Below are 17,175 nucleotides of genomic sequence, written 5' to 3'. Positions count from 1 at the left end.
AAACACTGCTGGCCTTGAATAAGCTCTAGGACAAGTTGTTCCACTCCTCCGTGATTACAACCTTCAGGGTATCGAAATTTGTGTTAGAAGTCTTGTTCTTCTTTCCCTCCTAGATGTACTAAACAGCAAAGTGCAGGGGTTTCACGTTTGGTGATGATAAAGGCCAGAAGTCTGCCGGCCAGAAGGCAGCCTTGTTCTCCCTACAGTAATACTGCATCTTCTAAAATATGTGTGCCGGGGCTCTGTCTTGGATAAACACAGTTGTCCGTGGGTAATGTGCTATTTAACCATGGCACCTGAGGGTTTTGTAGAAGACTTCCATGTTGACTTTCTCATTTGCTTTTGAAGAAGTGGGAGGTATCTTGCTACCGTCGGACGCCAGGACGACGAGGACCATTACTTGAGCTGGATTTTTTGTCCCGAAGGTTCCTTCGACCTGAGCTCTTGATTCAGCCTAGAAGCAATCATTTTTTCGGTTCGGAACAGTGCCCATGACTTGTGGGCGGAGGTAATCGCACGCCCTCTGCAGTTCTGCTTGTTATACCGACCTTTTTGATCGCACCAAAACAAAACAAACATCAAATTCTAGCTTCTTTTTAGCTCTTTCGAATGGTACTAAGTACAAAATCAGACTTTTAGAAGGGAGGCTAGACGGCCTCAAAGGGGATTCTAATTTTTGTGGCCTCCCCTTTATGAATAAATACTTAATTTATATACAATCAAAATATTCCAACTTTAGATTATAACTCTTCACTTCCCACTATTTTAATGACAAAGAATGATTAGAAAATGGGCATTAATCGTGGTGTGTTCCACTAAAATTTACCTATACATAATCTTTTCAATATAATTATTACCTCCATTATTTCTCCAGGGTATTTATCTACTCCTTAAAATAATCATTTTAATATCTTATTATATAAACACTTTATTTACAAATTTATCATCTTTTTAACAGAGCGCGAAAAAATGTTATCTAGGCAAAAGGTTGAACTGGGATGTTAAAGCTAGGAGATACAAATTTAGCTACGATTAGTAAGTGAAAAATAGTCACAATTTTTCTGAAGGATTGCAACGCAGTACTTCAGGTAGATTATTAATAGTACATGGTAACACGGAATTTATTTAGAGCACATTACAGTTGGTGTTTTGTAGCTTATGAATTATGGCAAAATATTGTAGTTATTCTTTTTAAAAAAAAAGTGTTAAACTGCTTTTCTTATGTTATGCCTGTTAAAAAGTTTTTTTGTGCTGGGACAACAATATATTTTTTAGTAGCATGGTACTTCATTATTTGCTAAGTTATAAAGAAATTCAGGAATTAATTATCGAGGTTTCAAAGAAAGTTTTTAATGCGTTCTTATTATTTATATATAAAAGGAAGATGAAATAGAAGCGGCAGATGTTTTTTTGATACTTTATGTATATAAATAAATATAAGATAATACTATATTAATTTAGAGATAATCTATTCTCTATAGTCTACAAAATGTATATGTTCTTATATCCAACTACTATCTTAGGTTATTAATTCACGGTTATAATATATAATTGTAACAGGCATTCACTTTGTTCACTGATGCTTATAGTTTCATACCTATGTAGCAACTACGAAGGGTAAAGTAGTTTATTATTGCTAAAATATCCCTTTTTATATTGGGATAACAATATACCTTCAGGAATGACTCAGTTTGGATTAGAAGGGACGTAACAGAGTGTTCAAAACAAAAAAAAACAAAAAAACGGCCTGTAAGGACTCCTCCACAGTTAAAGAAAAATTCCACCCTTAGAATAATCTTTGCCAAATGACATCGTCATATATACCAGTAAGTAACGTCAATAGTAATCCATCTTCATTAATTTTATAAGAAAAATAAATCATTAAATTAGGTCTATATATATTAAAATATTTTGGGTGATAAAATATATTTAAAGTTTTATTAAGCTAAGCTAAATCCTCTGAGCGGGCCCCTTAAGCTTGGCTTCGCCAATTAAAATAAGACCAATTTTTTCCTATGAACCAATTTAGACCGAATTTTTCTATGAGACGGATTTAAACACAAATTTTTAAAGGATTGAATTAGTCCGCTATAACAAAAATTATATTGGTCCCAGACCGGTCTAGGATTTCTAGAACGAAGCTCAATATGGCTAGCCAGTATCTGACAGTTAGGATAAAGGGGGTCACAGCCTTATACTTCGCTGTTGCCGTAGTCATTTACTTAATTTCCTCTTCTCATTTTAAATATATTTTGGCATTTATTTTTGAATGAAAATCAGTAAACGGATCCATAGAGTTTTAATTACTTAATTACATATCTAGTTGCTAAATAGCTTAAGTATATAATTAAAAAAAAACACAACACTATTGCAAAAAATTTACTAATAATTTTTTTCAAGAAATGGAGTTTTGATTGTTTAAAAATGAAACCAAAAACAATTCTTAACTTGATTGCTTCTGATCGTACAGTTTATTTAAAGACATTAAAAAATCGGTTATCAAAAATTCCAGTTTAATTTACAAAATAATAGTTATTGAACTTTTTGATAGAAAACATGAAAAAAACTCGAAAAACTTAATTTTATGAAAAATCATAAGTCCTTCAGATAATGTTTTTATAAGTAGAGTCTTATAGGTAATAATAAATCTTTTATATGGAATTAGAAGCTGTCTGATGTGAAGTGATGAAATACTTGCAATATATGCAAAAATAATAAAAGAGTAGCTAATTAAGTGCATTTTGCTGCAATATACAATATTGAGTTTCTTTTTCTATCTGAATATGTTCTTCATTATCTTTTTTTGTTATTGTTGTAGTCATGTACCTAATTCATTTTTTAATGTAAATTTATCCTTTTTCTGTTAGTACAAAAATTAGGTTTTTGGGTTTTTATTATTTTTGGTACATTTTCGATTTTTTTAATAATATAAAGGAAATCGGTAAATAATTTACTATACGATAATATTAATAGATATGATACAGTCAAGAGTCTTTTCCGAATTTTGGAACTTTTTGATCACTGATAACAGGGATTGACACATTTAAGGTTTCATATTTTATGTTTGATACAATCCCAAAAATAGATTATTTAATTTTCCAATAAATGGCTATATTAATCTGCATCTTGCGTTGTATAAGTGTGATGGGTTATGTTGGCTAACGTGAGAAATATCAAATATCCTAGAAATTTTTTTATAGATAGTTTTGTGATTGATTAACTCCGTATTCTTTGAATAGTCGTCAAAGAAGGAACCCATCAAAGAGAAAATACACCAGAATTTATATTTTATCTACGAACAAGGCTGAAATGCAATCTAGGTGGTGGAAAATGTGACTAGTGTTGATGGTCTTGATAATGTAACAACCAATCATACAATTTTCCTTTCTCCGTTACTATGAATTTGATGTAAAAGATGCCAGACCGATTGTCCAAAAAGTGTATAAAATAATTGAAATCGTCGAGTCCAAACGTCATGTAAACACTATTTTAATAGCAAAAGAGATAAATAAAAAATAATGGAGAAAAAAATCTCCATAAAAAATAATGGATTTCTTTTTACTATAGTTTATACTTGTATATCAATTCTAAAAAAAAATTATAGACCTTAAATATTATATAAGTAAACAACAAGTGCTTTTGATACGTGATTTTGTGTAGATTTTAATATCAGATATTGATTTTTATTTTCCTATTAATTTCTGAGGCTGTAAGTTTCAGATCGTTTTTGAGAATAATTACCTAGTTCCTTAAATACAAAACTGGGTGGATTTACAATAATTTATAAATTTTAGAAGGCGTTATTAGGGTGTCAATAGCGTCGGAGTTTCAAAAGAAAAAGAAATAAAAACTCTGTAATCAAATTAATTCAAAGGCTACTAATTTAAAATCTTAAAGTAAGCTTCCGGTTTGAACATCTTTTTGACTTCAATTATTTTATACATTTAAAAAAAAAGATTTACATCAATTTTACGAAACAAAAAAATAAATAAATAAAGGTTACATTTTCGACATCAATTAAGAGAATGTTGCAATATATTTATGTACAACTGGTGTTTTTAATTATATCTAATAATAATAATAACATCAAAATCTTATTTAGCATGAATATAAACTACCTATTGTTTTCTGTGAAGTTATGCATTGGAAGTTTTTTACAATGCTATAGCCAATTAATTAATTGTGAAAGACAAAAAAATTGTTTTTTTTTTTTGTATGAAATTGAATCTGCCAATTAACTAATTCAATTTATATACTCCTTTTGTAAAGAAATAGAATGAAGTATTGAAGTAAATGATAGATCATTCTAAATGTACAAACACTTTTAATTAAAAATGAAGGGCTCCATCTGCTATATAGATATACCTATTAGAAACTTTAAGCCCACGAATTATCTGATATTATGTACATATTTTACTGTAGATACTATCTAATTAATGAATAAACGGATAACTATTTACCCGCATTATAACTTACCTTAAGTCAATTCTTACTATGCATTATTAAATAAGTTAAAACATGTTCATGCATAAAGGAAATCATTTCAAAGTGAAAGGGATATTTTATTATTAATTATCTAAGTCAGTTTATTTGTATATTCTATTTACTATACTGATCAATAAGTCAATATATTTTCTTATTCCGACTTCCATTCCCAAATTTACTTTTCTATTATATAGTACATAAATCTACAGCATTTGTTCAGCCAATTTGCATTGTTTGTTTGTTTTTGACAGATTAAAAGGTTGAGATCTTTGGGTGTGCTCTGCAATGTTCTACTATACGGGGTTACAAAAAGTATGTTTAATTTTCAAATTTAGCAGGGAACGTATGTTTTGGTACGATCATTTTTTTATTCTTTATGTTAGTACACTCTCCACAAACCTATATTTATTGTGTCAGTGGTGTAATATGTTTAGTTTGTTTGTGAGAGGCATAACATATACAAGTTTTTGTGTGTTTACCAATTTTTTGGTGTTGAAAATCTCGGGTCAAAGAATTTGCATCAAATATTGTGTAAAAAAGGGAGTTAAGTATTCCAAAACACTTGAAATGTTAACAATGGCATACGGTGAAACTGTTCTTAGTAAAAAAAAAATTATAAGTGGTACAAATTCTTCCAAAATGGTCTGGAAGACTTTTCGATAATTGTTTTTTTTTTCGACTACTGTGGCGTAGTGCATACGGAGTTCTTCATTTATGGTCGTACGGCCAATAAAGGGTATTATCTTGAAGTTATGGGTCGCTTATTAGAAGCAACGCGAAGAAAACGTACGGATTTGTGGAAAAACAATTCATGGCTTTTGCAATACAATAACCCCTCTGTTTATTCATCTTTGCTTATGATATTTTTTTTTTGGCCAAAAACAACACTTCAATCATGCCTTACCCAATATAAATATTGATGAATAAATAATTATTTTTCCTAAAAGTATAAAGTTGCCTTACTTTTTGATCAGACTTAGTATGACTAAATTGAAAGAGACAACCAAACAAAGGGAACTTTTATTTTCAAACTTTTGAACGATTGTTTCTTATTCTAAAATATTTATTTCTTATACAATGCTAGATTTGGAAGAAAAGTAATATTTTAAATAATTTTTGCAGCATTGATTTTTTTTCTTATACTTTCAATCATAGAAAATCCCAAGCCACAGAAAAAAGTCGTCTAACTTTTGATCTATGAAAAAAACAAAAAACTACCAATCGAACATTGTGGATATGCGTACCAATATAACACATTAGATGAATGATTATTTTTAAAATTGATTGTGAATAACATTTGTATTCCTCGCTGAACAATCGTCAATTTCTATCAAAAAATATACTTGATAACAAGGGATGCCACTTAGTATTTTATTATATCCCTAGATTTTCCCTAAAAATCTAATTACAGAATCAATGTTCAACTAAAGGAAGTTCTTGAAGCGCTACCAGGCTTAAACCCATATTTATTATTCTTATTTAAGCGTTAAAACAGGTAGAATATGTCAGGGAATTTAAAAAAATTATAAATACTTCATATTCAAAATAATTGATTAGTAATTGCCTACTTATTAATCACACAGTTAGTTATAAACTGATAAGCGATTCAATTTTTTCCCTCAGAATATTATTAAAATTTAAATTCAACGCAACTTAATGATTTTATTAAATTTCTTTATAAATATTAAACATTAAATTGACCAAAAATCGATTTAAATCAGTCTTTTTTAAATGCATTTTTTATCAATTGAAATAAAAGGTATACTGTAGAACTTCAACTATGATATAAAGCACCTGAATCAAAAATAAATAAGATAATAGCTTGTTTTTTTTTAAAATTGCAATCAAGATAAAGTAATGAATAAAGCATTTTCAAATAGTTAAATGTTTGTAGCAATTTGTTATTTACTTGATTTTCATTTATGGTGTTCCTTCATGTTGAAATAGGGCACTGAATTATGGTTATACCCTAAAAACTAGATTTAAAAAAAGACTTAAAATCCAAATTTGTTGATGTAGCATGTTTCAATGGTCATTTTCGTGCGCTACATCTTATATAACAATAATAATTGTGGGGTTCAGCCTTTGGGCGAAAATGCTTTTGTATGCTGATATCAATAGAATGTCAAATTCCCCTTTAATCAATTATATTAGATAATATGTGCTGATAAGTAAATATAATCATTTTCGTTATGCATTCTAAGACTATCTTTTTTGAAACGTAGAGGAACGTTACCTTGTCAAGTTTCGATGTTAAGGCTATATAAGCCTGCCACTTCGAACAAGTTGCACCGTTCTTTCTAATATATTTTTTAGCTGCAGATAAAATGAGACAAAACAAAAATAAGTTATATACGTGTTGAAAAAGATTAAACTCTTAACGTATTAGATAAAACAAGTTTTAAAATACCATTAATTTAATCAAACGAAAGTGATCAATTAAGGTTGCATGAATAAAAGTCAAAGATTTAGATATTTTGATAAAAATCCCTCCTTACGCAATGTCGATGTTCCAAGTATTGGGATGATTCCCAAGGAGTTGCATCTCTGTTACTAATCCATTGGAGGTGCATAGAGTTGCAATGGAACAGCAAATATTGATCATCACAATAAAGGAATAGGTCATTTTATTTGAAATCTTTTTATAGGGCCCTAAATAAGTACATAAGATATAAATTATGTTCTAAACTATAGGAAGAATATTTAGCTCTCTTAAGCCATCCCACAAATTTGAATGCAAAAACTTGACTTAAAAATATCAATGAATGTATACTTGTGAATACAATCCCCTCATTTTAATTCAAAACTCATTCCTTGGCAATGACCTTGATATGCCTTTATGTGTGTCTATAGAACAACCTGGAGTACCCAGGTTGTTCTAGGTATTCTTTTTTTCTTTAAATACGTAGAAATTCTAGGAACATGTAGAGTGACGTCATTTTTGTACAACCCATTCGCAGAATGAGATGTTTTTATAATTATTATTAAACAAATAATGACAATTATATTATTCTGTATGAAATCTTTGTTATATATTCTGAGAAGATAAGTTTTATATACATATATATGTATCTTATCTAAATCACTTTGAGGTTATGGGAACATGAAAGGAAAATGAGTTTTATTTTTTAATTTAGTTTTTAACATAATTTACCATCTTTTGAAAGTCTTGGCTTTACACATAGTTCGAAGTAGAAGATAAAATAAATGAAGTAATTCAACTTTTTTTAATATTTTCAATTTGTATTTTCGTTAAGTAGTTTTTAATGCATTTTGATTAAGAGTTTATCACCAACTTCAATGAGTTAATATGGTTTACGTCATATTTAGTAGAAAGGTATTAGTGTTGAGGCTCGCTTTTATTTATTTTCTAGCTAAGTTGTGCTCAGTATTTTTGTATAGAGTCACAATATATCCATCCAAAAGGCGGTCTAAAACCTTGAAATTGTTGTGAATTATCAAAGAAGAAAAAAATGCATATTTCGCCGAAGCGATCAGGGATAGTTTTATATTTGTGTTTATCAAATTTTACTTTGAGACTGGTATGAGCTTGTACCGAACTAGATCGATTTTACATCAATTATAACAGTTTTGGACCGAAACCAATTACAAGTAGGTACACATAAGTATTAGTTTAATTTACATTAAACTAATTAATTATTAAATATGAAATAAGAAAGAAAGATAAAAGGGAGCAAATTAGCTTCACAACGGAATGAAAATCACTCTCATCCATGAAATGCACAACTTGAATTGTCTTATACATACATATATAAATATATTTGTATACAAGTGTATAAAATATGTCCTAAAAGCGGAGCAACTTTTGTAATTGCAACCGCAACATATTTTTTATTTAATTATTGAGAAGGAAACATCTACGAACTCTTATAAAGTAATAACGAGTGCATCTACTCATGAAAGACAGATATTAATAATAAGTGATTGCTTGGAAGTTATAAATGTAAGTTTTTGTTGGATCTGGAGTAAATTGAAGATCAACATCGGAGTGATATATCATTGATTGAAGTGGGGATTGTATTTATTACTTTCCTCTCACCACTGCTTGCAGCTGATCTAATACAACGTCATGACAGCTAAGTTGCTCTCATCCCAAGCAATACCAGGAGAAATATTTTATACAGCACTGAGTGTGTTCATACGCACTGATTAGTGTATTTTGTATCATATTCTTAGAAATATCGAATATAATTACTTCTATGTTATACATATATACATGACCTTCTCATGAATCATGTACACGTCATTAGATTAAATGGCATTTGAATTATCATCACAAAAGGAACTATGTATATACATATATATCTATGTGTCATTGGTATACTCGCTCGTATGTTGTATTTACAAACAAGCATATTTGTGATGTGTCTTTAAGTTGATGTTTTGTCATTTGAAGGTAAACTGTTTGAATGGTTTTCAACTTTGTGAAGGGATTTATTATAGTTGTCTTATAAAATAAAAAGGGATTTAAAGCAGATAAACATAAAAATTTCTTGTCAATTATTTTGCTTCTTTTCCTCTTATCAGAGTTCTGAACGTTACTAGGTTGAATTCAAATTAGTTCTTGTTAATGTATGAACGATTCGTAACAATTGAATTATTAAGTGATAATTACATAGTTAAGAAGAGCTGTTAACCAACCTGACGAACACATGGTGGGCTTCTTTCTGTTTCTTTAAAGATAATTTTCTTATCACTCCCCCCCCCCCTCCCCCCAAAAAAAAAAAATATATAATAATAATAATAACACACACAAGCCCTATCCATTGCTCTTGCATATAATGAATTGGTAATTAGTGTTGGGTCGGTCCATTATCGGTCTGAGTAGGTCACGTGATCCACACACTCGGTTGGTCCAAAAAAATGAACCAATAATAAAAGCCTAGTCATGTGACTCGGTTCTGTATCGGTCTGCAGACTGAAGACGTAGACCACAAAAAATGAAGCTTTTAAAATTATACAACTGGTCTGTAGAGACATAGGAATACACTATTTGGAAATAGCAACCAAATGAATGATCATAATTCATATATTTTATTTTAAAAAAGGTGTGTGACGTCAGATGTGTTCTTTTTCTAATTTTTATCGGTCCAGACCGCAATCCATAAACTCACTCAGTTTATCCCGATGGATTGTTGGTCCAGTTCATTCAGTCCAGACCGACCCAACACTTGGGAGAGTTACTTTTTGGATGTTTTACCGAGTTTTTTATGTTGGAGGAGAATTAGATGACTATGTAAAATTACTTTGGATCTTTTTTCTCTTTTTCTTTTCTAAGGAAAGGTTTTGAAATGTAATTAAGATAACGACGTGTTTAATGAACCATTATTCCTCAGTTCGAAAGAATTGCCTCACATTAACTGATTTTAGTTCGTTTTATTATGGAGGAAAAGTTGCTGGATACAATAAAGATAACGTTGTTGATGAACAATGGAGTTCTACTAGACCGATTACATCTCTCTCAGTCGGGCATTTAGTGATGTTTTTAAAGCAAAACTTCGATCTCTGATTGTGGACCGTAATGTACAATCAAATAAATATCTCTAATTTTATTAAAGCAATGTTTACTTATTTGAAATAATAAATGACGTCCTCAATAGTTATTATAATATTGAACTTCTCAGGAACGGTTCATAGATCAGATTTAATTCTTTGAGGAAAAGTTATGATAATCTTGAACCGATCCATAAATCCCTACAGTTATTGACACTAATTGTTCTCTGTAAATGCTATTTTATGAGGTATTTCCAGAACATTTTATTCCACTCCAAAAATTTTGAGCGTACTCCTGTTTCCACTGAATTACTAATTTCGTGAGCACGCTCCCGTTCATTTTTAAAGCAATGAATGCACTCCCGCTCAATTAAAAATGAGCTCCGCTTATTTTGACGCTCGTACATGTGTATTTTAATTTGACAACTCTTTATGATTGCAATTAAATTCAATATATTGCAAGTTAAAGTGTGCCCTACGATTTGTGACAACCAAACATTATTTACAATAGCTTATAGTAATCCAAATGAATGGTTTTATTAAAATAGGTGTCAAATTTTTTTTTACATGTCTTTTGGTGTGCATTGGTAACAAAAAGTTTGGGAACCACTGACTTATGGGACATATATTTATGAGTTTTCGTGCACTATCATCGAGTTACACCTGATAATTAGCTGGAAAAACCTACATACAAGCTCAAGCTTATATAATTTTCTTAAATTATATTTCAAATCGGAAATTTTACTTACGAAAAATAAAGATTTATTTTCGAATTGTATCTCTACAAAGACAGGAGCTGGGAGTGTTCGAACGATTTTATCCATCTTATAAAATGTTGGCGCGCTCCCACTCAAGAATTTTGAGCGAGGCTCAATTGTGCGTCACTTGCTAATGCTTTGGGTATTTGACATTCAGTTTATTTTCATACCCTAAGATGATATGATTCATTAGTAAAATGTAATTGTTATAAGTTTTTTATTTAACTTTCTTACAGAGGAAGTTATGACATAAAGAACAATTAAAATGATAAATTAATAATTGATGATGAAGTTTACTTTTGATTTGAAACTATATGACTAAAAAAGGATTAATCTGTATTTTCCACATGCCTTCAGACGAATGATTATTTCCTGCTCTAAGACAGTTATTATCAACCTTTCAATACTACTGCGCCTTGTAGTATTTATTTAATATCTTGTAGCATATCAAAAATACTGTACCTAATGTTGTATTTATTTTTTATGTATTCTCTCATGGAGCCTTTGACGATGCGACATGGACAACAAGGGCTTTGAGAATCCCCAGTCTAAATTTGTCAGAGAACTCCCTTGAAATTAAATTTGAAATTCCTAATCCAAAATTTTATCCTCTTTATAATGAAGCTATCTATAAACTATCAAAGAAATACAGACTGCATTTAATGTTATAAATTAATAACGTGTATTTTTTTGTATCGCATTAAAGAAATAAACATGCAACTGAGCCCTTATTGAACTTAAAAATCCTTTAAATACCCAATATTATCATTAAGTAGCAATCGATCCTTCTGGTAGCTTGGTCGAACTCATTGTAAACCTTTTGTTCACCTATATACATACATCAATCCTTCACTTTGTATTATCCGTCTAATATGTATCTATCTGTATTCGTTTGATTAGGAAACATGGACATTCATCATGGTAACTTAAAACTTATTCTGGGGCTCATTTGGTCCCTTATCGCACACTACCAACTTGGGGCATCCAATTTCCCCCCAAAGAAATTAATGCTTGCATGGTTAAAAGCCACTCTTCCTGATTGCAAAATCAAGAATTTTACAAGTGATTGGAACAATGGTCTTAATCTAAGTGCACTTCTAGACTACTGTAAGCCGGGTTTGATGCCGAATTGGAAGAGATTGAATCCTCATAATGGGTAAGTCCAAATATTTTTACTTATATATTCTTAAATGTATTAGCAGAATATCCGTTGAATGAACTTATGAAAGAAATTTATTAAAACAAAATAAATGAAAGTCAATACTTCAAGTTCTGCTATTTTTTTTTCCACATCTGTAGGAGTACTTATTTTGTCTTGCTCTCCTTTAAACCATTGGCTCTTAATCTTGATTTAGCTGATTCAATTTTTTATTATGATTAATGATATTTAATGATTAAAAATATACCTATAACCATCTTTGGTGAAGCAAAGTCCTTGATCCAAAAAAAATAAAAAGTACCAAACTATGAGGAACAGACAAACTAGGATTCATTTTTACATACAAGGCCTCGTATAGGAAAATCTATTATTTTCTTATTCACACTGAATAATTATTTATTCTTAAATTTATTTGTTTGTTATGTGGCTACAAATGGCCACAACCCTTGCGTTGTTAGTGTGTTTTTGATAAAGAAAAAATAGAATAAATCATTTATTGTACTTCCACGTTTCTCTAATATTCATAAAAATTCAAAAGAAAATATTAATTGAAGGGGGATATTCTTTAATAACTTTTAAAAGATTGTATTGCATTTAAAATTAAGATATTTGTAAAAAATAACCATTTAAAAAAAATAAAAAGTCTTTCAAAAGGTTTATATCATTTTTCCCTTTATTGAGTATTTATTGACATTTTTTATTTTAATAGTAGAAAATTACAAAGGACACCAAAAGACGTGTAATTTCTTTATCCGTCAAAAAAGAAACAAAAAAAAAAAAACATTGCAAAAGTTTTGGGCATGTATCATCAAAATAACACAATAAATTTAGAATTGATTTCGGAATAAAAAGGAATGTTATCATTTTTATCAAATTAGTATATAGATAGGAATTTACTCCACAATTATTGTTTAACTTGAGGGATCATGATATTTTAATGATATATCATTATATATTAATATCTGTCGTTATATATACATAACAAACAAATATAAATTGACAATTTTTGACATTTCATATAAATATGTAATTCGAGGGTTTTTAATCTTTTCCATCTCTATTTTTTCTCCCTCCCCTTTGATAAGCTGATTTGTTTGACAAATATACCAACGCTCATAAGAATGTAAATGCCATATTTTTGTTTTTTTAACCATAAATGTCTTTCGTGTTTTAAATTCATTTTTTGGTTTATTATCAGCATTTATAGATACATATACGTGGATGATAAAACCTGACTTTACAATTAATAATTGATACATATTTACTCACGAGAATAAAAGAAATATTGACATAGAAGGAGTCAATAAATCATTCATGACATTGAGAAAATAATTACGTAATTTAGTGTGCGTCCCATGATTGTATATTGTTTTTCATAAGAGCTGCATTTGAAAAAAAGGTTCATAAAACAAAAATGAACAATAGCAAGTTCCATCTATATAAAATAAATTACCCCTAGAGTTGAACTAAGCAAAGCATTCTGAGCTTTAAGTAAATTTACTAGTTTGTCCTTTTCCAAAGAATTACAGCACAAATAATCAATAACAATCAAGAGAGAGATTAAGAAAGATTCAATTTTTTGTATTTTTTTATTAATCTAGAAAAAATATAAATTTATTTATGTTTTTTTTTATTGGACTCTTATGTTCGAATTACAAAATTTGACGACAACCATTTTATTTAAAAATAATTTATATTTGACTAAAAAAATTTGTTTCTTATCGACTCACAGGTCTGTGAAAACAATTACGTAGCCTAAACAATGTTTTTTTAACTTAAATGAAGAGGAAAATAAACCCACATCCTCAAATATCCTCTGTATTTCTATATCTAGATTATCGAACAGTTTCTTTTTAGAATTGGCCTTAAAAATTATTTATTAAATTTGTATGTCCAGTTATTAAACTCTTCTAGACCCATTTATTATTGGAACTTGAATGAGTCATCAATTTTTCAAGTTCTACAACTTGTAGCAACACCCTTAGCCTCCAATTTCCACAAAATCTTCAGTGTATTTGATGTCAACTTTTTGACAATGATAAGGATTTTTCGTATCCTCTAATCATAAATTACGTAATAATGGTTAACATATACTTGTTAAGAGAGTGGTTGACTAAACTCCTCGAGTATTTTATCGAAGTTTTTTGTTTCTTTATAACATACTCTACCTTTGTATGTAACTAAAACTCGTTTCAGATCCTTTGTTATTTTTGTCTAGGCCTTATGAAAATGAACAATTTACTTTTTGGGGTTTCAACAGATCCAGGAATTTCGAAAATATCACATATTTACTTACAAACTGTGACTATTCTCTCACATTCCGTTCACTAATGTTCAGAATAGGTACTGCACCAACATGCTATGGTCACAACAATATATTTTATTCATTATCGATCATAATAACACTTGACTGTTATATATTATTTAAGGAGATAAATGACAAATATGATATTACATTAACACATAATGCAAGGTATTAAATTATTGAAATTTGACAACTGATACTCTGATATTTATGTTATTTTTCTTCTCAAAATATGATGCCTAGAAGGAAAAACATGTTTGTACTTAAAAATATTGATGACATTATAAATATCAAATCATATGTCATCAAAAAGTTAAGTGTTTTAAAAAAACGAGGCAAAAATTAAGTATACTTTGGTTTTCATTCACATTTGTAGATTGATACAATCCTTTGTAGCTGTTTAAAATATTCCTCGTAAAGAAATGTTTTGTGTTCCATTTCATTTGGTAAAAAATAAAATCAATAATGACTTTCTATCGAAAGATGGGAGGAGAGATAATTAATATTTTATTTGCAGTATTATCTAGCCAAATTGAGGGTTTTTTATTTAAAAAATGTTTATATGTAGATATATATTTTATTTTAATTTGTTAAATATGCTAATTTATGAAAACCAATCGCTATATTTTCTAAATCTTTTTTAAACTATTTATTTTCTTTGTTTAAAATACAAAATAAACATTAAAAAACTAATTTTTGTTGGCTTGCCTCAGCTAATAAAGTTTCAAATACGCAGAACATTTATTTTTAGTGATAAGCAAATTATATTACTTTAAACGTTTTGTATATTTTTTCGATTTACAAAATGGTGGAAAAGTAAAGTATTGTATTCAAGTATTTTTATGTATAATATATTAACAAAGTTAGGTATATTTAATAAAAATATGTATTCATAAAAAATTTACTTTTTTCACAATTAAATTCTACCAATATTTTATATTAAAATTAAACAAAAAGCAAATAAACACGAATGAATAAACAAAAACTCGTCAATAAAGAGAATTTAAAAAAAAAAAATTTTTTTTTTTTTTTTTCATATAACCTATAATATTTTTTTTTCTTTTTGTAGATTGGAAAACTGTCAAAGAGCAATGGAGCTAGCTGAACGACATTTTAATATACCAATGGTACTTGCTCCTGAATATATGGCTTCCCCTAATCTGGATGAACTAAGTGGAATGACTTATTTCTCATACTTTTTGAAAGAAGAGGACTCTCCTGGCTATTACGCCACACTCAACTGGGTTAAAGATCAGCTACCTCATCATAGAGTGAATAACTTTAGAGTAAGTATATCCATCAAAATTAGTGGTTATCTTCCTTTGCTTATGGGCATAAAAATAAACTTTTAAATATTTTGAGAAAAATCATTTAATGTTTAATACCCTATGTTACATTGTTAATTCTTTTTTGTTAGTTAAAATCCTTTTATCTCACATTGTTGGGTTTCGTTATAGAATATAAATTTCAATGGAAAAGAGCGTTTTTACGTGACATCATTATTATTGATGTCGGCCATTTTCGGAGCCTAAACAATCAAAGTTTTATAAGAATGAAATCCCTTTTTTCAGTATTATTAAGAAAAATAGTGAACAACTGCATGTCCAAAATGGGACTAACGTATAAAATGACTTAAACCTTACTGTTTATCTAAGTATATCATTTTATCCCATGGTTTTAATATATATCTGACCCTAAAATGTATTCAACATATGAAATAATTCTTCAATTTGATTTCCATAGTGTAGACCAGTGGTTCTCAAATGGGGGTACGTCTACTTTTGACGTACTTGGAAGCATTCGAGGGGGTAATTGAGATTTTGAAAGAATATTTTACAAGTAGTGGATAACTCAGGAGTGTCCGCAGGAGGTGGGCTGGAAGGGCTGTAGCCCCCTCCGAAAATTAAGAAAAATTTAATGTTGCCATTTTTTTTTCAAAAAATGTAATATTTCAAATTTAACTTAATTATCTATGGATAGTTTTATTTTAAATTTTTCCAAAAAAAAATAATATTTGAAATTTTTCTCCAAATAGTTTAATATTTGAAAAAAAATTCTAAACATTTTCATAATAGAAATAATTTTTCAAACCAGTTTATTTTATGTGAAAAGCTGTGCATTTTGAATTTTTTTTCACAAAAACTTCATTTCTTGAAAATAGAAAATTAATTTTTCGTGAATAGATAGAAATTTTTGAAACTTTTTAAGAATCTACGGATTTTCAATTTTTTTTTCTAAAAAACTTGATACTTTTTAAGAATCTACGGATTATCAATTTTTTTTTCTAAAAAACTTGATACTTTTAAATTTTTTTATTTCTTCATGAAGAAAATTTAAAAACCAAGCCCTCCTTTCAAAATATAATCCTGCTGCCCCGCTAGTCACTGAAGCTAAAAACTATTTGTGTTGATAAGGAGGTACTTGGGTAAAATTAATATTTGACAAGTGGTACATCACTAAGAAAAGGTTAAGAATCACTGGTGTAGACAATACATTAACTATAACAATGCAAAGAATAATATATTCTTATTTAAATATCCTACTTTTCTCATCCCTAATCGATACAAAACAAAATTAATTGTACAAACTAATATACTGAATTTCAATGGAATTTATAGTACAAATTGCCATGATTTCAATAAGTATCATTGTTTATCATAGGCATAAAGAAGTATTCAGGTCGTTTTAGATTCTTTAGTACATGTAATGTTGTTCCATCTATACTTATTACTAATTTTCCATTTTATTCTGTATAAATATCTTCTTTGAGCCTTCAAAATGCCGTGGTCTTCAATGATGATGAAATATATGACTTCAGTGAAAACAATCTATTAAATATTCCATTTAGCTGTTGTATAAATGATGGAAGAATAGTATTATCTATCTTATTTTTCTACTTTTTACTTTGCTGAACATGATCCATCTTTTCTATAACAAACTTTATCATTAATAAA

General features: G+C 28.8%; 1 protein-coding gene across 1 annotated transcript in view; it reads left to right on the top strand.

The window, feature by feature from the left end:
• LOC121129622 (uncharacterized) overlaps window positions 1-17,175 on the top strand; it is a 78,720-nt gene that overhangs the window by 17,393 nt on the left and 44,152 nt on the right. Inside the window, exons 3-4 of the mRNA XM_040725346.2 lie at window positions 11,658-11,913; window positions 15,291-15,507. Coding sequence (XP_040581280.1) covers window positions 11,658-11,913; window positions 15,291-15,507 — 473 coding nt within the window. The remainder of the gene's footprint in view (window positions 1-11,657; window positions 11,914-15,290; window positions 15,508-17,175) is intronic.

The sequence above is a fragment of the Lepeophtheirus salmonis genome, chromosome 14 (genome assembly GCF_016086655.4).
Source record: "Lepeophtheirus salmonis chromosome 14, UVic_Lsal_1.4, whole genome shotgun sequence".
NCBI classification, from domain to species: domain Eukaryota; kingdom Metazoa; phylum Arthropoda; class Copepoda; order Siphonostomatoida; family Caligidae; genus Lepeophtheirus; species Lepeophtheirus salmonis.
The sequence above is the reverse complement of the archived record's forward strand: the minus strand, read 5'-3'. Positions and strand labels throughout refer to the sequence as shown.